At 43.4% G+C, this 24,792-nt stretch overlaps 1 protein-coding gene across 7 annotated transcripts in view; it reads right to left on the reverse strand.

The window, feature by feature from the left end:
* The window catches only part of ERBB4 (erb-b2 receptor tyrosine kinase 4), a 590,714-nt gene that overhangs the window by 262,464 nt on the left and 303,458 nt on the right, over positions 1-24,792 (reverse strand). For all 7 annotated transcript variants that reach the window (XM_084524744.1, XM_084524743.1, XM_084524742.1 and 4 more), the window contains one exon: positions 22,613-22,799. In XM_084524744.1, coding sequence (XP_084380870.1) covers positions 22,613-22,799 — 187 coding nt within the window. The remainder of the gene's footprint in view (positions 1-22,612; positions 22,800-24,792) is intronic.

Genomic DNA, 24,792 nt, shown 5'->3' on the forward strand with positions numbered 1-24,792 from the left:
AACTTCACTGCTATTCTGGGACAGAGTGTAGTGCTCAGCAATAGCGCTGGTGACATGCAGGAAATAATTTCCATGGCAGTAATCTGAGCAGACTACTTGAGCAGGGATGATACATTTGTCCCTCTTTTGAAGATAAGTCTATACTCTGAGATACCAGCTTTAAAATATATTAGGCTAGCTGTGGACCACACCAGATTAAACTAGTTTTGAGCCATTTGTGAATTTGTAATCCCTTTGATACAGCCATATTTATCCTTTCTTCACACTGCTTTGGCAATCGAGGAAGGTTTAGTACACTGCTGCATATTTTCAGGAAAACTCTGGGTTTTCCCAAGAGCTGGGTGCCACAATCTGTTTGCAGGAATAGGCATTCTCCCACCCAGTGTAACACCTTTATTTGTCAACATGAGTTTAGGAGAACCAGAGAAGAAACACGCTGTTGTCATTAAGCACTTACCCTACAGAAGGTCAGTGCCTGCACAATGCTGGTACACACCTGCATTGTGGCAACCTCACAGGAAACTTGCTTTTAATTAACACACAGGCTAAATGTACTCTAGTGGCTAAATGTAAGGCCCAATAAAGAGAGGCACCTTGCCAAAGGCTGTACAGAAAATGGGGGTGCATGCCCACTACAGCAGCCTGGGCACTGCTGCCTGACACACCTTATTGCCAGCCCCTGCACAGTTTTCAGCCGCAGGCGAGATGAATTGGCAGAGTATGCTGGAGTAGCTCTGAGCATATACGCAGCCCACAAATCTGGGAAGCAATGTGGTCAGGTGATTTCCAAATAAAACAGGTTTTATAAAACCTGTCCTTTAGCCAAACAACTGCAAATGAGCATTTTCTGGTGACATTTTATTACGTTTTCCATTACTGTGCTTTCATGGTAAATTGTTCTTGCCAATCAGTGTTACAGCATCAAAGAGACTGTTAAAGACATCCACCTGGAGAAACTAGAGATAAAAGATTTGACCGTCTGCATCTACAAAATGGGCTCGTTTTCATTTTTCAATGCAGCTTAGCGTCCTGATTAAAATAATAAACCAATACAATGATCAATGAAGAGAATGGAGAAGTAAACATGCCAGTCAACACTAAAAGCCGTGCTACAGAAATAACTCAAAGTAACAGCAGCACTACGGAGCAGCCTACCCTGAATGTTATACCAAGGAGTCCTGAAATTTGTTTTACAGTGGCACTATTAAGCATTTTTAGACCATCCTGATAAGGAAGAAAAGACCATCAAGGGTATTTTTCCCCACCTGCATTCTGTAACACCATGAATTACCCAATTTATTAATTTACAATTACCCCTATGTCACAGAATAGTGTCCTCCCACAGAAACACCGATGTTTGCACCTTCACAAAGTTTCCAAAGATAGGAAAAACCTGGTGCCTAAAAACAAAGTATGTTTATATTGCCCTCCTGTACATTTTGGTTTATTGCTTGTCAACATAATTGCCCGAGAGAATGCCAGTGGAATACACACTTTATTTCCACTTCTAAGAGACTACCCCAGGGTCACTCATTTTGCCAGGCATGTGGGCCTGCTCAGCGAACACTAGGAACCTCTCGCCGTGCCCTCCTTCTCTCTCATACACTGCTTTGGAGCTGGCAGGCCCTGTTAACCATTTGGAAAGCAAGCCTATCGCGAGGTTAGCAGCTCATTAACTGCTGTTCCTTAGAGCTAATAAACGCGCATTAGCTGAATCCTGCATTGCGAGTGACTGGCAAAGCTCAGCGCTCCCTGTTGCATTCCCTGGCCATCGCACAGCACGGTGCACTAGAGTAATTAACGCGAAAACACACGCTAATTCTGTTGATATTTGATACAGAGCAGCGTTGCCTCAAAGTGGTTGTCAAAACCATGTTTGCTGATAATAAACTGTTCCTATGCGAGTGAGTGCTGCAGCCTCCAGCCGCGGTGTTTATCATATTACAGCGTTACAGGCTCTCAACTCTGAATATTCATGGTCAGAAATTAAGCCATATTTTTTGAATGCTAACTGTAGTTGATGCTTAGCATCACTGGGTTTTGGCAATGCTTTATGTTGCATGAGAAATAATAAGCTAGACACATGATCCTTTTCTAAAATAGTAACTGAAAGCCAGCCACTTAACAGGTCACGTTTAGGTACCAAAATAAAAAGCACCCAGCCACACATACAAACAACCACATATTTGTAGGGTTTAAAAATAAACAAAATAAAATAGTTGGGAAACTACTACTGCATTTCAGTGCCTTGCTTTCAGCACTCAGTTTTCTAAACCCTAGCCCCACAGTCAGTTCAAATACACCTAAGCAAATAACAAAACAACAGAAGAGGATGCTATTTCCTCTGGGGATGGGTTTATGGCCTGTTTACAAATGGAAAGGCCCACATTCCTCCAGACTGTGTTTGTTAAATGCTTTGAAAAGATTCACTTTAAACAAACTGTAAGCAGGATAAATCAGATTTGATGCCTGACATGTCCTTTTGGGACAGAATCCTCAGGGAGGAGGATGGCACACACAGCAAAGACCTGCAGTTCTTCACGGTGGTCAGAAGAAGGTCAGAAGAGGAGTGCTCCCATAGGAAGGGCTTCTCTACCGCTCTAGGATATTTGACAGATCCGAGTGTTATCTGAGTGGCTGGGAACTACCCTACACCCTTTAAACAAGCACTGTACATGCACATACAATGAGGTTTTGTCTATTTGGCTCAGTGTCAATCACTAGATGATAGCAGAACTGGCACAGCAACAGAAAAGGAGAAGACAGCGTGGACTTTGTAAAGCATGAACGCTCACAAAAGGTGCTAAGTCTGCTGTCCATTTTATGAGCCTCAACAGTTCACTGACCTTCTGGTGTGCCTGTCCTCCCTGGCCCTAAAAGTAGCTAAAACATCCATATATCCAAAATATCCAATATTTCAAATGCCTGCGAAATAGCATCCCTGAGAAACAGTTCCTAAAATTAGGAAACAGACATTTTCCATAAAGCAGGTTCTCTAGGAAGCCAGTCCCATCCCATCTCATTCTTCCCTCGTGTCCTCAAGAACGTGGCCTGGACGTGGTGTTGTTGCTTTATGGAGCTTGTTGCTCTGGTACCATCCCACAGCAACAAGTCTGTGGCTTTCAGTTGCTATGCAATTTCTAATCGTAATAAGGGGGTCCTTTTCTGGCATTGCCGTGTTGCTAAGGAATGTATGGTTCCTATCCTAGACCACAGTTTCTCACAACAATCCTATATTCCCTTGGACAAACACATTAATTAAAATGTCATTGTGACATTTCTTTCTGCATGAGCTCACGGTTTTGTTTGTGAGAAGCACGCAGCAACAGGGTGGGAGAAAAGCAAAAGTGGGCTATGGGATGATAAGAGCATTGCTAATTACATCTTTCACCTGCCTGCAATACCGCGATACTACTGCAATGTAGGCAGGAGAGCCAGCACAAGCAAGAGGCTGCGTATGGGATCCTGGACACAGTCCAGCTCCCCGTGTTCCAGAGCCACTGATCTGGATGACTTTATAAGTTGTTCATGCCTTTCAGCTCTTAGTCACAAGGTGCGGACAGAAGACAGAGATTGATTTAATGGAGAATGAATGTAATGCTCTGCAAGTAGCTTAGGCTGCATCAATTAATCAATTATCCGAGTACATTCCACTTTAAAATATTCATTACTATTCTCATCTTTAATCAACTGCTTGCTCCACACACTGTGCGCTCCTGTGTTTCTGTCTGTGAGAAGAACAATATTCACTTTGCAAAGGAAAAATGCCTTTTCTAGTGCCAACCACAGAAAACCAGAAGTGCACTGGCTGCCGTGTAATGTGAACCATCTCCTAATGAACAGCTTCCAGACTACACTGGCACTTGCTGTGCCTTTGGTTGCTACGACCCTTACAAATTTTTATTGGAGAGTTATAGCAGAAACTGATCTCAAGGATGTTTTCACCTTCTTGTCTCTGCTTGGCATATGCAGCACAAACTTCTACAAACAGCTACCCTGTTTCTGCAAGCCACAAGAGCTTTCCAGCTGTGATTTTATTTTATTCTTGAAAAGGAGAAGGAAAGTTTGAAAACTGTATCACCTGCAAGTCCTCAGCTATAGCACTACCCAGTCTCCCCCTCTTCTCGCTGCACTGTAAGGTAACTCCACTCCCAGAGGAGACAGCCCACCCCAGCAGGGCCTGATCCAAAGCCTGAGGAAGGTCTTTCTGTAGGACAACAACATCAGTATGCAATGAAGGAGTGCTGGTGACAGACCTGCAGGTGGGCTGGGCGGAAAGGAAAGAACTCAGATTGAAGGTAACGTGGATCAAAAATATCTGCAACAGTGAGACAAATGCAGTTGTTGATAAGTCCGGTGTTTGATGTGCATACATACTTTATTATCTAGCCTTTCATCAAAAGCCAGAGGATTTATCCTTCAGGGATGAGAGATTGAACAGCTTAAAATGGTCAGTGACCACAGAATGGATTAGCACATTATTATCTTTTTAATCCACAACATTTACTTTTTCAGGATTTATTGGAGCTAATACAAAAGTGATTAGTGTTCTGGTTTTGCCAAAGTGAGGGGTTGTTTATGACTCCATTCCCACACATGGCCTGTAATAAACAGATAGTGCTGACTGGAAAGTGGCCAACTGGAAAGTTTCATCATCTATGAAATATTCACAGAAATAGACATGACTTGTACAAGTCCTAATAAGCACCTGGACCTCCTAAAAGTGAAGCACGAGCATGTTGCATTACACCATCCTGCAAGCACACAATAAAAGGTTGTGTGCAAACTTCTTGCCTTTGCTAGACTTGTGCTATTTTTAAAAATGCGGGATAACCAGCCCCCAGCATTCCAGGGTCTTAGTCAACCCCCAAGAAGTCATGACTAAAAAATGCTGAGATGTTAAAAATAATCAATGTTATTTTTTGTATGTCTATCCTAGCTTCTGAGAATTCAGGATTCAGATTTTTATTTTCAATCCACATCTGCAGTGGCTGGAAATGGTTATTTGCTCTTAACAGAAGCTGAAATTCTCAGGCCATCGCAAAACTTGAACATCTAAGGCTTTAAGAAGAATTGACAAAAAATGACAGTCTCAAGCATGTCTATATAATTTAAGATATTAAACCTTTTTTTCAGAATAACATAGGAATCCAGGACTTTAGGGTTGTGTATCCCACCCTTTCCAAATTGGATTTGTGTTCCTAGAATGCGTACTATTTTAAAAGATATTTACATGGCTAAATCCTACTGCTGAGTAGCTGCTTCTCTTTTTTTTTTTTTTTTTTAATACTTCGCATACTAACTTTTGAAAACAGAGTGTATTATTTTAGGTCTTTGGCTGCTTTTGAAAGTTGTACCTAAAATATTGTAACATTAGCAATAAAGTAGAACAATGCTGTTAAACTGGAAGGATTGACAGACAGGCATATTTAGAAAAGTAACAGAACATTTTCTTCTTCCCATCCTTTTATTTACACTGATTAAATTTAGTGCATGTGTTTGGAGCAGTCTTAGAGAAGCAGAATTTGTTCTTGTTTTGGATTTTAAGCAGAAGTTAAGTCTTCCGTAGCTTCTACACCAACCTGCAGAGTCTCTGGTTAAGTTCTGGATATTTCCCTAACTTTTCCTAATGCTTCACACAATCAAACCAAATTCCACAAGTGTAACAACAGCCTTCCATGTATTAGTACATCTCAGCTTAAAAGTACATCTCACTTACAAGAGTGAGACGTAGAAATGCCCTTTACTCTTGCAAATGGCAGGAAGTTAAATAGCACAGCTTACCCCTACAAATCTTAGGCTGTGATAGCTTTGTCTTGCGATCGATCCTCTTTGGTGTGTGATAAAAACAAGGACTGTGTGCCTCCACATACACAAGCCAGTCAGAATTCTTACTGCACCTGGTATTTTAAAACATCGCCCTTAGCGAATTTGCAGTGAGTACCTCTATTAAACCTCTCCAGCACGTAAATGTTCCTTCCTTAAGAAAGACGCTAAAATTAAAGGTGAAGAAATTTAACTGTGGGGCTGATTTTGCTTTAGTTCCTCATTCACCTTGAGGCCGAAAGGACAAAAGACAAGCTTGTGAGAGCTGTCTTTTCTTCCTCGGCTTGAACTGCAGATCAAATGTGAATTGCTACAGAACTTTGAAGCAGATTAGGATTTCAGAATGCCTTGTTCTCATTTACAGGTTACCTCTGTATTGCAATCACAGTATCTCAAGTAGATGTTCTGGGCTGACTTCAGACCACTTAGATCTCGTACTGTGAACAGTGTGACTGGGGTAGCCTGGGGATGGCTTTAGGCCAGCAGCCCAAATGTTTACTTAGTATCTGGGGAAACTTTTGCGAACTGTGCTGGGTTCCCTTGCTCCACTGCAAGAGCAACTGAGCCAGGCAGATAGCTGGGGTTTAAATCCCTGGCTTCCGTAGCGTAGACGTGCACTTCAGCACTTGTGCTGACAAGACAGAGCACACAGGCACCTTGCAACTATCAGGCCACAGAAATACAAGATCTTTCATACGTGAAAGACAACAACAAATGCCATTCTTCTGCTCGCTATCATGGGATCCAAGTTCACCATTCCCATCTTTAACCTGGCCATGTGCTTTGTGTCATGTATGCTGATGTTCCACGTGAGCAAACACCTCTGTCAACCGCACACATCAGTGAGTCTCAGTTTGGACAAGCCTTGTGGGGTGCTGGATGAACACGTGGTGGTTGTGCTGCAAGGACACTGCCTGCTCAACACTAATCTTCCCTCCCCCTCCTTGGTGCTGGTGCAAGGCATCCGACTCAAAGGGAACTCCGCTGTGCTGGGCAGCTGCCAGTTCATCACTGCCACAGCTGCCCAAAGGGGCCAGGCAGGTGCCGAGCCATCCCTGGACATCAAATGTAAGAATATTTATAAAGGATTTAAACTATATTTAAATCAGGTGTCACTCTCTTTATAGCCCCTACATTTCTGACTGCACCCCAGTTTCCATTAGGATCATTTCTTGCAGAGCGAGGTTTTTAAGACAATAGCACAAAAGCCTCTCGCAAGGATCCAGGTAATACACTTCTCAGTCACACAGCAGACAGGTGGAAAACATGAAAGAAGAACAGTCAATAGCTGCTTGCTGTCTCACCCCCTCTGAACTGCAGAAATGTCTTAGGGAGCTGTGAATTACTCCCCTATTGTTCTTGCTATATCATAATTTTGAAGTGGCTCATGCCTGTGTCATTTGGTTGCCTGCTTTGTTTCCTTTATCAGTTTGCTGGGTGATGTATAATTAAAAAAGCCCTGTTTTACCACCTCACTCACAGATCTCTTTAGATAATACAACAAATGTGATAGCAAGAAAATCACAATATACACCTCAAGTTCTGCAGCTTCCCTGTGAATTTATTGAAACTTTCCCCTCTGGGATATGTGCCTTTCATCAGAAACGGGCCTGTGCTCCGAAAGCCAGTATTTATTTCCTGGTGACATCAGTGAACATGACAGTTTGTTGACATAAGAAAGCACAGATTCAGATAGCAGGTGAGACTGGACAATCCTCCCCAAACATTCACCATCTGCAGCTCCTGACAAAACCTCCCTGGAGGTACTTTGAGTTTGGAAATACACCTGGAGATTGTGATCACAGATTAGAGCCGGACCGTACATGTCTAAGCGCAGACACTCCACAGATGCCTGCTCCAGAGACCAAGCTCTGCAGCCCCCCTCCCACCGACGCTCTCTGCTTCACCCTTGCAGCCTCAGCAACCAGCACTGCCAACTGCCCCACCGCCTCAGCCAGCCCTCCAGAGTCACTTTTTCTTTTGACCTTTTCTCAGCTTGGGAAACCCTGTCGACACCACCTCTGCTCTATCATGGCCATTTTGTCTGTCATAGCATCTACAGCTCCTGTCCAGGCTCCTCTCATGTCTTGACAACACCAGCTCTGCTTTAAAAAAACAGTTTTACCCTTCTCAGTTTCCTTCTGTATTCCACTTCTCTAGCTCACCACTCCAACTCTGCCTTTTTCTTCTCCCCCCATTTCGTATCTCCTCATCACATCAAATAAAAGTGAATTTTATTCACTCCCCAGATCTTCCAAGGCCTCTCATTCTCTCATACACTATTTATGCCTTCTCCCACCTTCAATAAGCCCGTCATGCCACCTTTCATCACACACAAGACATTTTCAAACATCTTTTGTTCTTTCTCTGTGCTGTATCTTATACAAAGATGTGGACAGCCAGCAAGTTATCTCATTGACCTCTTTGAAATACTTCCCTCAAACCCTTCCCTTCACACAGAAGCGAGAGTTGGCTGCCTCGGTAGCTGTGGATGTGCAGATCTGATACTACCCTGAGAGGCTGCTCTGTCTCCTTAGATTTGCTTGGCCCACCCCTCCGAGTCCACTGGTGGCCACCAGCCTTAATCACGCTCAGCTATTTAGGGCAGGAGCTATTTTTGTCACTCTTCTGCAAGTTTATGAGCCATGACTGGGAAATTACGTGCTGCTTACAGACAGAAAACTAAATGATAAGCTGTGTTCCAGGCAAAAAAATAAATAAATGAGGTCTATAGATTAATATTTACAGAAGTTTATGTTTACTTATGGACTTATCACTTAAAATATGAACACTGTCCCTAACTTAGAAATGTCTGTACAGAAACACTATTTTTCAGTAGGTAAAAGAAAACTCAATGTTTATCAGAGTAGTTTCAAGAGCTTGTACTGCTGCAGTTTCACACCATCCCATCATCAAGCCTTGGTAATGTCATAAAGCTATGCTAAAATAAGGCAAAACTCATTTCTGTAAGACATTTGGGGAGCAAAGAGCATACACATTACCTGTTACCAATGCTCAGCTGTCATAAGATAACTTAAAAGCAAGCGACCTGTGAACCTGCGATAACTTGCACACCTGCAGCCATCTTCTGCATCTGATCTTCGAGCAGCATGAAGGGGAAGCGTGACCCTCGCTCCAGGCCCAGTGGCCAGCTCAGGAAGATGATGGTTAGTTTTTAGTTCCCTGCCAGGAGAGCAGTTTTGGTCACAGTCTTCTCAAGCACCAGTTGGGGCACTTAAGATTAGCTCATGGTGGCCAAGATAAAAGCAGCCTGTCAGCTAAATGGTTGGAGGAACTCTGGTGTATACAGGATGAGGAGTACATAAGCACACCAAAGCTGAAGGACACTGTATGGCAAGGGGAAGAAACATTTGCTTAAGGGCTCTTAACTATTCTTCCTGGCTTCAGGGGCATGAGGTAAGACTGCAGAGAAGTAGGTTTGCAAGTCTTTGTTTCCATTCCTCTCTCCGGGCACTTTGGTAACAGGGCACAGGAGAGCAAAAGGATTAAATAAACGGTCTTTTTCCAATAGCTGCCTTGAAGAAAGAAGGCTGATACTCAGCCATGTGGGCAACACTAGCACCACTTCAAGTTGAAAATAAGGGACAAGGTTAGTAGGGCATCAGAGCGTTACAGTCAGCAGGGCAGGAGACACATTTTTCCCCTTCAGTTGCATTTAATTTTCCCCTAAGTTGTCACATAGCTCTTGGTCAAAGCAGTAGCAACAAGTAAGAAAGGCCAATTCCTCACACAAGGCTTGCACTGGTTTAACTATAATCAGTTTTGAAGCCAAGTCAGTTCAGTAGGTATGAAATCCCGAGTGAATGCACTCAACTTAGTGCACAGACATCAATTTAGCTCATCCGAGTGACTGAAGTAGGCTAAATCAATACAAGGCACTTGTAAATGGATATAAAAGTACATCCATGTGGGGCTTGTTTCAATTTAGCAAGTTGTGTTAAGGAGCAATTTTAGTTAAACCCAGGTAAATTTTCTTTGCTGGCTATCGCTAAACCCTAGATTATGACACTAATCTCTCACAGCAGAAAGCAACCCTTGCACCTCCAAGCAGGCTACCCCGAGTCTCTGCAGCACAGCCCAGGGAAGGTGGATGTGCAACCTGCCCTCTGAGCCTTGTAGCACAACCCCTCACTGCTGGGGCAGCAAAGACACCACCATGCAGCACCATGGCACGTCAACACCACTCACATGCTAACACTGGGACAGGACCAGCAACCTCCTCCAGCAACCTTCGAGATGCCACCAACAATGCAGCTTCCTTCTTTGAGGCTATCTATCTGAGCTCAGGAGGCAGCAGCTTTCTCATGCTCATCTCGAAAAGGCCTCGGACTTGGTTTGGTCACCCACAACAGATAGGAACAAGAGCTTTGAAATGGCCTTGTAAGACATGGGCAAGTAACACACCCACCTTGCTGTAAACTGCTGCTCACAGGGACTCAGCACCGATCTGAATGGTCTCTGCAAGCACAGAGCTGTCAGCGTGCCACATAGCACATGAACTCTTCATCCCCACCTTTGGAAAGTGTGAAGGAGGCTCCAATTCCTTTTGCCTGGCTCGCTATTCCCCTCCGTGAATCCATGCCTGGCCTTTGAGAAGGTTGTAATGGGACTGTAGATGACACAATGCTTATCTGAACCTGACCAGCCCCTTCCAGCCCTCCTTTTCTCAGTAAGAGCATTCCTTCCACATCCCTTAGTTTCTTTCTGAGGACTGAAACAGTAAGGTAACCTGTGACAATGTGTCTCCACACAAGCTTCATCTCTCTTTCCAGAAACACCCGAAGAAAAATAAGATGGAGGACTGCGGACTCCAGGCAAGGATGCAAGAAAGAAGAAAAATTACCAAACAGGGATGCTGGAGGACATTCCTCATGGCCAGGAAGCAGGTGCCCCACCGGACCCACCTGCTGTGCCAAGCAAGCAGTGATCTGTCCCACCCAAACACTGCGGGATGGACAGAGCCCTGAGCACAGAAATGCACGGGATTTGTGGCCACTTCTTTCTCAGAAGCAGAGCAGTATGGTTGGACAGGCCCACTGGTAAACCAGTGACGGCAATTATATGTTTTTTCTATTTATATCAGAAGCTACATTAGCAGATTAATGTTTACTTGCAGCCACTGCTACCATCCTGAAGGGGAAATGGAGCAGAATGAGGTCGGCAGAGGTCATAGCTCATTCAACCCATCAGTACAGTTATATTTGCTCAGCAGAGCTTTGATTACTTCTCCAAACTTTGAGGGTGGTTTATGGTAAGATTTGTTTTTTAAAGAAAAGGAAGAAGAAAAAGGCTAAAGCTAAGGCCAAGTTAAGATATTAATAAATCTCTCAACTAGCAAAAATATTACCTTTATTTGGGAAGCAGAATGCTTCTGAATATTAAATCAAAACCATTCAGCTCTGTACATGCAGAAGTCTTGCTCCTGAATGAAACTGGGGCTGCAGTGAGATTTACTGAGCTCGCATGGGGCTAACCGTACAGCCCTTGGGATTACTCCATTATGTAGTCACAGCCATTAAAATATCCCTCTCAGCTCTTCTTCCCATGTACACTGAGGAGGAAGATGCCCTTGCAACCTTACCCTATGCATATTTTAGCTCAATGCTTGCTTTTAAGTCTCACTTAAAGCCTCATTTAAAGATCAGCCTCTGAGTCCAGTCATTGCTAAAGCTTTTCATCACCATCACCTTTACCTCACAACTACACTGCAGTGCACACCTGCACCTGGCCTGGATCACCACCTCAGCGTGGCCACCAGAAGCATGGTTTCCGTAAGTAATCATTAACTCAGCAGGAGATGAAAACCCCTGCCCCGTGGCCATAATAGCATCATTTAAAAACTCCTACATAACCCTGCAAGGGCAAAGGAAAAGAATAAAAAAAAAAGACAAGTTTAGTCCTGATCCACTCAATCCATCTTGTAGTGTTTCTGACCAACCATCCCCTCCACCTCTGACCTCTCCCTGGCACAGACTCAGCTAGAGCTCAGACAACCTCACTGTCAGCGCTGGTCGAAGGTGGCTGCCTGTCCCCGCATAGAACTGCTAGCAACAGCCAGCCGGAGACAACCCTTGGTAGCAGGGCTTTTACACCTACCTGTAGGGCAGCATAGCCCTAAGAAATAAAGAAATAAATAAGCAGTGTTGTAGTCTGTAAGAAGAGCCAGCAGTGTGCTTAACATTTTCTGCAGTACGTTTTATTTAATTACTATTACCATTGCTTGCAACAGTGTGCAAAGGATCTGTAGCTGACTAAAGCTTGTAAGGAATTCAAATATTAGGGGAAACGAATCATTATTATTTCATGGAAATGAAACACAGTTGTTTTAGCTCTAGCAGAGAGGAGAAACCTGGCTCCTCTTTTTTCCACTTAGCTTCTCGTATAAAACAAGTAAAGAACAATTTCAGCAGGATATGGACTGGGCTCTCAGACCAGGAAATAAACTCAGCCATGACCTAAATCTCAGCACAAAGTTTGCCACTATCTCAAGGGTACGTCTCTGATGTTGCTTTGGCTAAAACCAAACCAAACCAAATCAGTAACAACCACTCCCTACTCCAGAACCAGAGACACACTGGGATCCCAGTGTGAGAAGCACGTACATGAGGGCTCTGCATCCACAAGTAACCCCATGAGTGATTACAGCACGCTCTAGGGACACCACAGTAGTCTGAAGCAAGAACACTGGGGTAAGTTCAGACACCACAGCACGCAGCCCTGTTAAAAGACAATTATCCCTGCCAAAAAGCAGGTAGCTCACATAAAACTCCAAGTCAATACACCGGCGCCGCAACCTGTGGCCAAACTCACTCATTTAAAACTTGCTCTGTATGTCTGTGCCATTGGACACACTCTTACAAGAAAGCAAGGATCTTATGACTGATGTTGGGATGAAATATGAGCAGAAAACCACTTTTCAAGGATTGCGAAAACCCTTCATTCCTTAAGCCAGGTAAAGAAGCCAACACTGGATACTTTTGCAAGCTGAAATCTGACAGAAAACAGTCTACAAAAGATTCAGTTACTTTTCACCAAAAGTTTCAATTTGGTTGAAAATGCAAATTAAACTATATTAAAAAGCATGAAAAGCCATTTACTATTATAAGCCATGTGTGCTCATTTTAAAATACATGTAAAAGATGGTGCCTATTTCATCATTTTTCCCTCCTTTCTAAGATCCTCCATTCTTGCAGAAAACTTCCCCGATAACAGATTTCTATTTTTTAAAAAAGTGTCCAAAAATACTTTTGGCAAAAACATCTTGAATTCTCCAGGCCCAGTCAGCCTCTGCGTCCTGCCCTCAGCTACCCGTGGCCCCTTACCGGTTTTTGAAGCTGACTGACTGCAGCACTCCGTTCAGACACTGGTGACAGAACCAGCTCCCAGAGCTGTTGCAGCCTTTACCATCCATCTGAATGCATGCCTAGCTGATCCATTTAACAACAAACACACACACAAAAAAACACCCAGCAACACAATCTCATCTCTCCAGCAAGGCAGAAAGAACCGTGTTTGATGCTGCCCTTCACTCCGTGCTCCCACATCAGGGGTACCTGTGGTTTCAAACTCAAAGCATGTGGCTACGTTACTTCTGAGGGGCAGAAGCAGAAGCCAGCTCCCAGGGGAACCCCAGCGTAAGTACGGTGTTTGTAGGATGATCGGCTGGATGGACACCCTCTCTTCTAAACCTTAAAGAAATGAAAGCACATCTATGAAAGTTTCACCAAGGGGGAAAAAAAGGAAAAGGAAAAAAAAAAAAAAAAAAAAAAAAAAAAGAAGAAAAGAAGAAGAAAAAAGAAAGCAAAAGGGTTTTAGAGAAGACAGCCCCTAGAGCAATTTCCAAACATCAAAGAAAAAGGCCTCCAGCGTGTTCTCCTCATGTGATACCTTTGTTCCTCCCTCCCCGCCTGCAGGCGGGTCCCTACAGCCCCCGACAGCTCCGCATCCACACCCATTACCTGCCTCCTGCTCTGATTGCCTCCCGCTGTCACCTCACACCAATCAAGGTTCATTCTGCATGGAAAGAAGCCCTCACAAAGCAGGTGGGACCAACTGGGGGGTAGCAGGGAACTACAGCAGTTTTGTCTCAGCCATGTTCCTAAGCAGCCTGCCTGTTCCTTCATCCGTAACGCAGTTACTGCTAAGGTGGGTGCTTCTGCTTCCCCATTAGGCTGTGGGGCCATGGTTGGGTGTTTGCCACCTTCTCACCTCTCTTCACGTGGTGACTTCCCTTCTACACAAGAGTATTTCTGGTTTTATGTTGCCCTCAAGGTTATCTTTTCCTGGACATCTCTGCATTTGTCTTAGCAGCTTTGCAGAGGTGCAGGGCAGCTGGCACTGTGTTTCAGTGTTTAGAAAGCAGAGCCTCAACCACAGCACTCCAAACTGTCCAGAACTGCTGCCCCTGTTAGCCTTCCACTGCTGTGGGCAGGGCGGGGAACACAAAGGAGGCAGGCCAAAAAGGGGCTCTGGAAACAACTGTAACTGTCAGTTACACAACGCAACCTCCTAATAGCAGCATTTGCCTTTTGCAGCCCAATATCCAAAGCTTGTATGATCAAACTCAGTGCTGGATAAACTTTTAACGACCTGCTGCTCGCTCCTGCCCCTGCGCTGCCATACTTTGTGGCTGCTGCAGAACCACCCATGTTAAAACCTTCCCCACTGGTTTAGACAAGACCAGTCCTAGGCTGAGATTTGTGACACTGCATGGGCTAGGTGTGTGTGCAGGGAAGGAACAAGCAGCCTGGGATGGAGCTGGCCAAGCAGAAGGTGAGTGTTTGCCTCCTTCAACTAGTGAAGGCTCCATGACAGCCTCGTCCTTGTACAAGTGTACAGGAGGGCTTTTTGCCTCATCTGTCTGCAGGGGCTTCACGGGAGCTAGATGCAGTAAATTAAACAGTCTTCTGTTCATCACCTCTATGGTCTCTACCCTATAAAGTTTCTAGGGAACCTCCCTCAGTAGTAAATGACAATAAAATAAACAGACTCTGATCCTAGGAACATCAATTATTTCCACACTGCAAACCTAGGGGCCCAATCCCATCTTCTCTGAACTTGATGAATGCTTTAAAGAATGGTGTCCTAAACCCCAGCTCCTATAGGTTCCTGGAGAAGCTAGATAAGGGAGCTCACACTCTTGGACCAGGTTTAAATCCAGCTCTGTAGGCATACGCTGCTTTGTATGATGCAACGCCACTGAAATGCTTTCTGCTGAGGCCCAGATCTTTACTTAAATACATGAAACTTGGCATCTGACTCCCAGAGCTTCATTCCCATTTTGAGCCCTAGACCCCACAGCCCCACTGCCACACCAGTGGCTCAGAGCTCACAGCCCTGCGTCAGCAGAACTTGCCTACTCTACAACCTGCCCTTTAGCTAGGGAGTGCCAGCAGGTTACGTTCACCACGTAACACAAGGCTTTCGTTATGCTACAGAAGCACCAAATTCCTTGTCAGCTGTGGCCTGTCAGAAGGAAGTAAGAAAATCAATGAGTTCAAGAGACTGTAGAGAGAAGGAAAAAAAGAACAAGACAAAAACTACTAAAAAAAAAAATTAAAGCACTGAAATTAATGCTTCTTTTCTTCTCCGAACTGAAGATAAACTACTGGAGTGACAAGGATTTCCATTTGAAAAGACCTAGTCTAGATCAGACCCTGGCCTGAGCTGTGGCATACAGCTCCTTTCTGTCCCACGCAGGAGCTGGGTTGCATCTTTCCAGCAGTGCTGCCACTACAAACCACACAATTCCTTCCTGTCTGCAATGCTTATTGCATTTTACTGAAGTTATAGTGTAGCTCAGCACAGATCTGTCTGCCAAACTTGGATGTTTTGAAATGCCACCCATTCCTGACCCGTGTGATTGAAATGGAGGGATTACTCTGTTCAGATGTTTAACTCCCTGCAAAGCATGTGGCCAGACAAGTCCCTGTGCTTTTAAAGCTCTCAAGTCACTGAAGTCAGGCAAAGCTACTACATTACTAGAAGGTTTCAGCATTACTGGATTTATCTTGATTGCCCATATTTCTAAAAAAGCTAAAGGGTGTTTCACACATCCGAAATCTGGAGAATTTCTTACCTCATAATTGAAAAACGCACAGAGAACTACTGCAGAGAGGTAAAAAGGAAAAACTGCCAAGAAAGACGGAACGATTGACATTATTATTTTACATGGCATTTTCAGGTGACAATAGCAGCACACCTGGATGTACTGTGTAATAACATTGAAACTAGCATTTGACGGTGTTACAAGCTAAATTCCATATCACCTCAGGTCCTCCCTGACTAACATTTTCATACCAAACTCTCAAAAGCAGCCTAATTAAAGTGGCAAACGTTATTGGCTCTATTGTAAAGATGGTGATTCACAACAGAAAGCAGCAGAGGTGCAGGTTACCATAGCACTGGGAAGGCTTTCCTCCATCTGCTCTTGTCTCCCCATCCTTCTACCCACTCCACTCCCCTTCACGCAGCAGCCATTTAATTAAGATCCAGGACAAGGTGCTTCTGTTTCCAGGGACCATACTCAGGCAGGAGCAACCTGCTGGGTCCACCTTGCTGGGTTATTTAGCCCAGGCACAGGACCCCAGTGATGCAGCTACGCTAATTCTAAAGCCAGCCAGCCTGATGCTAGCTCCAGGTCCTACACAGAGCTCCGCGGCATGGTGCAGACATGCCTTGAGTCAGCTATCATTAGCTGGTATTAATCCTGACAGAGCATCCTGAATACAACATCCTTAAAAGGGCTTAAGTAGGAGTTAGGCACTAGTTAACTTATAAATTAAAGTGTGAATTAAATTATCCACTGAAGAAAGCAAGGGGCAATTTGAATTTCATTTCATTACAAAGTCAAAGGAACCATGCCACTTTACACCAGCTAAGGATTTGGCCTAGCTTCTCCTCCCCATAATTTTAAGCCCTGTTTTGGCTGCAGGAGGGGCTGTGTGATGTGACCTTACTCTGTTGTGTGATACTGGAGACTTGCAGGGAACAATCTGCAAACGACTTGCAATAAACTGTTTTAGCCTGCTTCCAACACACAATGTGCATTTCACAGTTTATGTGAAAATATTGGTTGGGCTGGGGGGAAGCAGCAAAGAGCTTTCAGGGAGCAAAGGCAGGAGTTTAAGACAATCCTGTCAGTGGAATCCTTTGAGCGTGTGATCAGAACACATTTACCAATAAATCATTACTATAAGCTTTTACTTTTCTTTTAATTCCTTGCCATAATCATTCCAAACAAGGTCGCACATTTCTAACATCAGAGACAGAACTAAAAACAATAAAGTGCTTTGAAATAAAGCTGAGCATAAATTAGTGAACAACAGGTTGCAAAAAATCAGACATTAGTTATACCATTTAGCATGACAAAAGCATATCTGAATCCTTTAGAGACTGTAAAATTCTAGCCTTGCTGAAATTAAAAATCCAAAGCTCAGCCATTGTTACTGAACATAATCAACTCGTGAGTATAAATCTCATGGAGCTCAAAATCAGTATTTATTTCTGGCCGGGTCCAATATGCCTACGTGCCTCGATAGCACCTGTGAGCCATCTTCTGCTGGCTTGCGGGGGTTACACCTCAGCCCCGTGGGTCCCTTATCTGGGACTCCTCGGGGCCACGTCTGCAGCCGTGCAGCGAGGAGCGCCTGGAAGAGCTGCCAGGCACTGATGCCAACTGGCACGGCGCAGGCTGGATCCACGCTGGTCGGAGTTTCTGTGCTCGGCACGAGGTGCCTGCACGCTCCTGCCAGCAGAGATCCATCTCCGGACTCCCCTGGCTACATGCGACAGTGTCAGGGGAGAGCACTACCTGCAGTGGGGCAATTTTTTTCCAAGACAGTCTAACAGTGTCCCGGGGGAGACGGCTGCTTGCTAGCTGGCACATTTATTAGCATAAGGGCAGTCACAAGCCTCGGCCCTTCTTTCCATACGGGTGAGACAAGGGAACCTGTAGCAGGTCCTGCACCATGCCCCCAGGGGCTGTGCCGCAGCACTGAAGAGCTTTCCTTTCCCAGGGGAAGAACAGCCGTGCTCAAGGTGTTCCTCTCTTTTCTTCTACCTGCTGGAGAGTCAGCAAAGATGTGCTGGGACACAAATGCCTCCGTGGTCTGTGCAACTCCAAGGCCACAGACAAAGCAGCACTCCTGGGCAGTCGCTGAGCCACTGCAGCTTCTTCTGGGCAAAACATTTTAACTCCTGCAGCAGCCCTGACTGCAGAGGGTACCAAAGGGATTTTTTAAACAAATTTCTCATTCCTTCACGTATCCTAGCAACACCTCTCCGAGGTTAGAGATGCGATGCCTTGCCCACCTGTTGTATAGGAAGCCTGAGGCAAATTACATATTGCTTTCTTCCCAGCTCGCCCAGCTAGTAGGAAGCCGCAGCAATTAAGGAGTACACCACAACCAGCACACCCCAGCCTCATCTGCTCAGGCCAGGTGTCATGCTCAGGCCTTCGTACCTCTAAGCACTGTGAACTCAGCAGTGGCTCATGCAACGTGCATGCGCTCCAAGGAGAGGCACTAGAAAGGCAGAGGTGTTACCCCTCCCAAAGAATGCTTGATGTGCAGTCACATGGGGCTAAAGGAGCTCAGGCCCTGGGCAGGTATCTAAGTAAGATACCCAAAAGCACCTTTGGTTCCAAATGTGCAGAGTCAACAAAACCAAAAGAAAATATGACTCCTCCCGTGCCCTTCCCTCAATCTCGACTGAGCTGCAGTGTAATGATAGTAAATGAACAGTCCTTGTTTAAAAAAAAAAAAAAAAAAAAAAAAAAAAAAGGAAGATAGAAAATCGCTGACAAGTAACCTTTACCAGAGAAGTGGTCGTTCTTTTTTTCTCCCCCCTCCAAAGCACCCTTTAGCATTTTTGATTTCTTGAGGAAAAAATATATTGAAAATATACTGAAAATTATCACAGAATGTTCAATTTTTTTTTTACAGAACGATTAAAAATGTAATCAAAACTTAAAACAAACAAACAAAAATATTACAAAGACTTGTGAGAAGGGAAAATTTACAATGGATCACTTTCTACACCCAGTGAAAACCATCCTTTCCCCTGTGACTTTCCTGCCAATCAAATGAGATTTCCTTGGCTATCACTGGCCAAATCCTTTGGGCTACAACACGCGTTTGCCACTTGAACCACAGTTGCCTTAATTTAGCTTTTATCTCCATTCCTGAAAGCTAGCAAGTAAGAAACTCCAAATTTTCCTGCTTTTACATGTTATCAAACTAAGCACTCCTAAATCTGCTTTAGTCTAATACATTTAAGGAATTCCAGGGGAACTTCTATTTCCAAGGCCAATAGGGGAGATGATGACGTTATCTCCGCTCATTCAAAGATGCATCATTTGCTGTAGATCTCTGCTACTCATCTTCACTCAGAAGAAAATATGGGATGCTTCATAAGTGGTTCTGGCACTTGTGAGTTATCCCTCCTTCCCAGCTCATGAAGATAAATGCCATAATGAAATGCAGCCATCAGGTATTCTCTATATTTGGAGTACTCAAAGTGTGAACAATGATTATGCCCTTTCATTGGATAAGTTAAGGTTGACTGCCTAGCTACATGGGAAAGACAGGAATGATTTGCACTAGCTCATAGGCAGTAAATGGAAGAAGGTGGCATACCCTCAGCATCAGTTATTCTGCTAATCTCAGCCTGAATAATACGTTCAGTATGTCAAAACTGCATTTTATTTTAAGGCTACTTGGCAGCTGAATCTGCAAGCTGAGATGAGTCCAGCTGAGATGACAGCAGCCTCTTCATTAGTTCAATGTCTTTTTGTTTTTGACACTTGTGGAATCGTTGACTAAGTTATTATAATAAGTGAGAAATTGATTTTTATAGGCAAGACTTTCTGGAAGTGTCACATGAATTTTAGGATCTGCTCCTGACCTGTGCTGCACAAACAAAACTCCCTCTCAGGATGACAGACATCATGAGTGAGAACTGCATCGTGCTTTCTGTGCAAGATAAAACTTACTGCCTTCGCAGTTGTCTTTTATACATACACATATATAGCTTAAGGGGAAAAATTCAAGCATTTAAAGTTACATTTAAATATGAAAGCATGATAGACATATCTGACAATAAAAACACAGCTGTTAACAACACACTAAAAATAATGCAATGGTACGTCACAGGGGGATGAAATCCTGCCTCTGGTTAAGTCATAGGATAACCTGCAGGTGAGAACAGCCTCTGCATTTATTTGACACAGGGGTAGCGTTTGTATTTGAACACTGTGCAGTAACAGACTGAAATAGCATCAGGAACCCTGCATCCAGACAATGCACAAATAAGAACAGAACCTCCCGAGCTTTTGTGAACGTAAGCCCTGGAAAGATAGTTCTGGGCATGCAAGGCAGTAGTTACGTTTATATTTTACTCTGGTGGAAGGAATGCACCATTCACAGCTGGTCTCTTTAAATCTGTAGTGGACTAGAAGCTTGATGGATGCAAGTTCATGGGAACCATAAACTTCATCTTAAATTCAATGCAAATCACTGGCTGTTTCTGATGTAAATACGGAGCGGTTGGTAGGCACAGGGAAGACCCAGACACAGCTGATCTTTTGTGGCCTTGCAACATCACTGACTCCCGCAACCACCACTTATTTTTATGTAGTTATTAAGGCTGTGTTACAAAAATGACTTAACTATTAATACGCTCCAGGGAGAGCATTTGCAACAAGAAGCACGTTGTGGGTTAAAATAGCCAGGTGCATCTTAAACAGTATATAAAATGGTCAAAGAACAGCTGCTGTAGGGACTCACAGGGCCCTGGCACATGCTATCCAGAAAATATTAGAGTATTTTTAAGTACGCACTAGCTCATACGCAGCACCCGGTAGCTATTTTAAGCACTCAGCAGAGACAAGCTAGTGTTATTAGGGAACTTTTCTTCCAAGAGACAACAATAGGTTTTGAGCCAAATAATCCCATCAGAGGGCTTTGTAAACACCTAAATCAGATGAAGTGGCTGTGATGATCTCATGTTAGGGAAGATTCAAAGGCTGGGCTAAGGCAGACTTTCTCACAACACCTGAAAAGACAGTCAAGCTATTTGCTGGATGGTTTTGGTGTTATGCCTATCACATAAAAACAGCTTCCAGAGAGAACCTCTGGAGTCAGACGAACTGTTCATTGGCACAGGGCAGCTAGTTCATGAACAAAATCTTGAGCCGGGGCCTAAAAGATAAGGTTTTTCATGTTACTGAGCAGTAAAGCCATGGATAAACAAGCACTGAAAATACAACCCTTGCTTCCTGGCAGAACAGCCTCTAGCCCAAGAGAAAAGGGTTCCAGTCCTTTCCTGGCCTTGGCCTCACATCACCTCTCAGTCTCAGTTTCATCCAGCCTAGTGTCTTTTACAAAGCATTTTGAGACTCATAGACAAGAAAAGTATCCGAAGAAGTAGAAAATTAGTACATGATGCTGTAGCTGTGCTATGTGAAGGCACAGGCAGACATAATGAATACCCTAAATCATAAGTGTAGGGAAAATGTGGGAACAGAATAGGAGAAAATTGGATTATGACAATGATAGAGAGAAGCACAGCAGGGATTTAGAGACTTTGGGAAGTGCACTGGTATCAGCACGATGGCCTCAGTAAGCAAAAGTGTTAGAAGTCTGACTAGAAGAATGAACCTGATCAGAAAGTCTGCTAAAATTGTGTTTTATTCTGTAAAACAGTCAAAATCTCCTTTTCTTTCCTATTTTTGAAAGCATCTCTGTACAACCCAGAGAGGCTTGAACAGAAGGGAACTGCAGGCACTTGTGTATCACTGAATACACCAACACAAAAAAAAGTCAGGAGTGAAGGGTGCCTTAATACAGTTCAAAATGCTCCCACCTCCCTGTAGTCAGGTTCAAGTCCAGCTCACATCAGTGTTTGCACTCAGCATGTAGCCACTTGTAGAAATAAGGCCATTTCACAAACTCCAAAACTTAAAAGTACAAATGATCATAGCAGACAACCCTCCCTTCACAAGGAACCATGCACAAATAAAACACTTCTTGTGAACTCCCTAAAGAAACTTTGCCACTGCCTGGCCTTTATTAAGTTACAGTGCAATATATGATATGATATTTAGCCAGCATTTAATCTCTCAAACCAGTTACTGCAGACCCTCATCTGGGAGATATGAAATGCTGACCTACCCCACATCTTTATCCATCCAGCCCTGAACTTACAGATGACCACGGAAACATAGACTTAGTTTACATTTTTGCCTCAAAAAAATATCACTATATATAATAAACTTTTTTATTTGAAAGCGGAGGTCTTAAATTAAATACTCCAAAGATCCAGTGTCCCCTCTCACCCACCTCTCTTTCCCCCACCTCTGTGAGAGTAGCAGCAATGCTGACACAGCAGCAAGAGCTGAGGCTGAGGAAGCCAAAGCTAACTTGCCAGAAAATAGGTAGCACCTGAAGCAACATAATAATAACCAAATTTGTGTTCTCAAAACTAAGAAAAAAGTGTGTCGTTTCTTTCAACAATTCTTTTTGTTGCAAATACGCTCTTGGCATGAATTTCATACATAGCATTTGAGCAGTACTGGAAAAAGTTCAGCTGTGATTCTGAAAAGGAATGAAATTAAGTACCAACGAGCCTTTCAAACAGTGTAGAACTGCCAGCCCCTCATGGTACCTGTTATTTGCACAATGTAAATGACTGAGGACATTGATGCACATGTTCAACAAGCTCTTTTTTTCCCAACTAATCCACTGCATTTAAAAGTTTCACTTACCTGTCAAGTTCTTCAAGCCAAGTTCCCTGAGTCCAAAATTGCCATCCTTTCTGTAGTTAAGAAATATCGCCAGAGCATATCGGTCTTCATAGAGTTTGGTCCCACGAACGATGCGCAGGTTCTCCAATGGCAGGTATTCAAATTGATTCAAAGCCACCAAAACATAGCCTGTGACTTCTCTGATAGACTGAAAGATAAAAATGAAATAAACACATTAGAAACGGTCCATTTTTAATCGTTCTGATTTTTTCTCATAGCAGTTGCTTTAGTATGTGATACAGTCATGCCAGAAAAACAAACAAACAAACAAACAAAACTTCCCCAAAGAATTCTGTTTCAACTTCTTGAATTTAACCACACTTCTCTTTCAATGCAACATGCAACTGAGCTTATTAGACATACTGGCTTGAAAAGTAGAGAACAAAGGGGTAGCCAATCTTTCCAGTTTTATTAAACTCGAGCAGAAATTCACAGTAAGCATAAAAGATGCATGAAAGGATGACTTTGCACGACTCAAAGCAGGCAGCAGGTCAATGGTCTCTTTAGCATATACGAGCAGAAACCAGCATAGCAACACCACAGGTCAGATAAGGTAGTCTGTCTGTGAGTAACTCCATTGTACAGGATATTCCAGGGTATGAGTGAAGGACACAACATGGGGTAAGGGAGAGACCACTGGAAGAGCTCACCGTCAAACAGGAATACATGATAGAAATGGAGGGCACGTTTGAAAGAGAAAATACAAAGCACGTAAGTCATATCACCACCTGGTACTTCCAAATAAATCAGATCAATCACTGAACATTTGTAAAGATTCAAGTTTGATTTTGAAGTGCTGGTATCACAGATATACCCAGATTTTGATCAAAGGTAGTATCAAAACCATTAGCAAAATTACTGTTGCACTTCGGGGCTGGCTGAATACTTTGTTTGCGTTAGATAAGCTATACAACAATTCTCTCCTGCTCATACTCAACACTTGATTGTCTGGGTTGTAAAGGTAAAAACAAACAAACAAACACAGTTTTTCAGAGTCCGAAAGATTAACAGTACTAAGATGTTTTTTAAAAAGAAAAATGTTTTAGAAAACTAAGTTATTCCAAATAATTCAAATAAATGGCCTAGAAATCTGAGAAGTGTCATTTCAACATTCACCTAGAGGCTCACTGTCCTTAGCAGGAGGGAGAGGTTGGAGGATGCTCCAGCCCAGAGCTGCTCCCAGAAACAAAACCTTTGTGTTAGAAAGTGTCTCTCAAATACAGTTTTCATATCTCACTTAACTCCATACCTGCAACACCTTGCAATCACTGCGTATGTTTATATACCTATGTGTGTTTGTGTATTTAATGGACAGAAATTGACGTAACTATCCATCTGCTTAAGTAGATGCAAGCACTTTTTTCTTCCCTTCGGCAAAGTAAATGCCTTAAACAATACACAGAAATAAAAAATTCTACTTAGAATAACATGCCTGAACTATGAGTAACACAACAGGGATGCCAGTCAATGCCAGAACAAAAAACACACAGGCAAACAATGACAAGAATTGAATTAAACGTGTTGCGCATGTATCGTTAGTAAGGAAAGACAACAGATTTGCAGAACAAAGGATAGCTTTTGTTTTGCTGGTTCAGCACTGCTGCCATGATTTTGCCTGGAAGTGTGCAAGAACCTTTTAATTAGGTTTATAAAAGTTCATAAGATTATTGCCGAGTGTGGCAGTATACATAATGAAAGATATATATATATGCCGCGGCAGTAGCTGTCCTTCTAATGTCTGATGTCTCTACTCAGCTGAAGCTGCTAAAAAAGATCTGGAGCTATTTCAAGAGTTGCTTGGCATCTAAAAAGAGCACAGTGTCATTACAGCACTTTGATGAGAACCCAGTGAGTTTAGCTAGGTTGAGATGTACGGTTCAGTAGCTCAATATTAAATGCAGAGCTGCATTATTCCCTGGGACACTGATTCCATTATAATCAGAAGCTTTCTAGCACTTTCATGATAGCTCTTTTACTTTCAGACATTTCAGACTAGCCAGTTTGGTCAGGAGTTTGTTTTCATCATATACAAAAATTTCCGTAAGCTGGCTTTTCTAGCTTCTCTTCAGAATTCAGGACATATTAAAATTATACTCAAGACGTGAATTTCTCCACTGATGTTCCAGAGATACTGTGATTAT

This window comes from Aythya ferina, assembly GCF_964211825.1.
Source record: "Aythya ferina genome assembly, chromosome: 6".
Taxonomy (NCBI): Eukaryota; Metazoa; Chordata; class Aves; order Anseriformes; family Anatidae; genus Aythya; species Aythya ferina.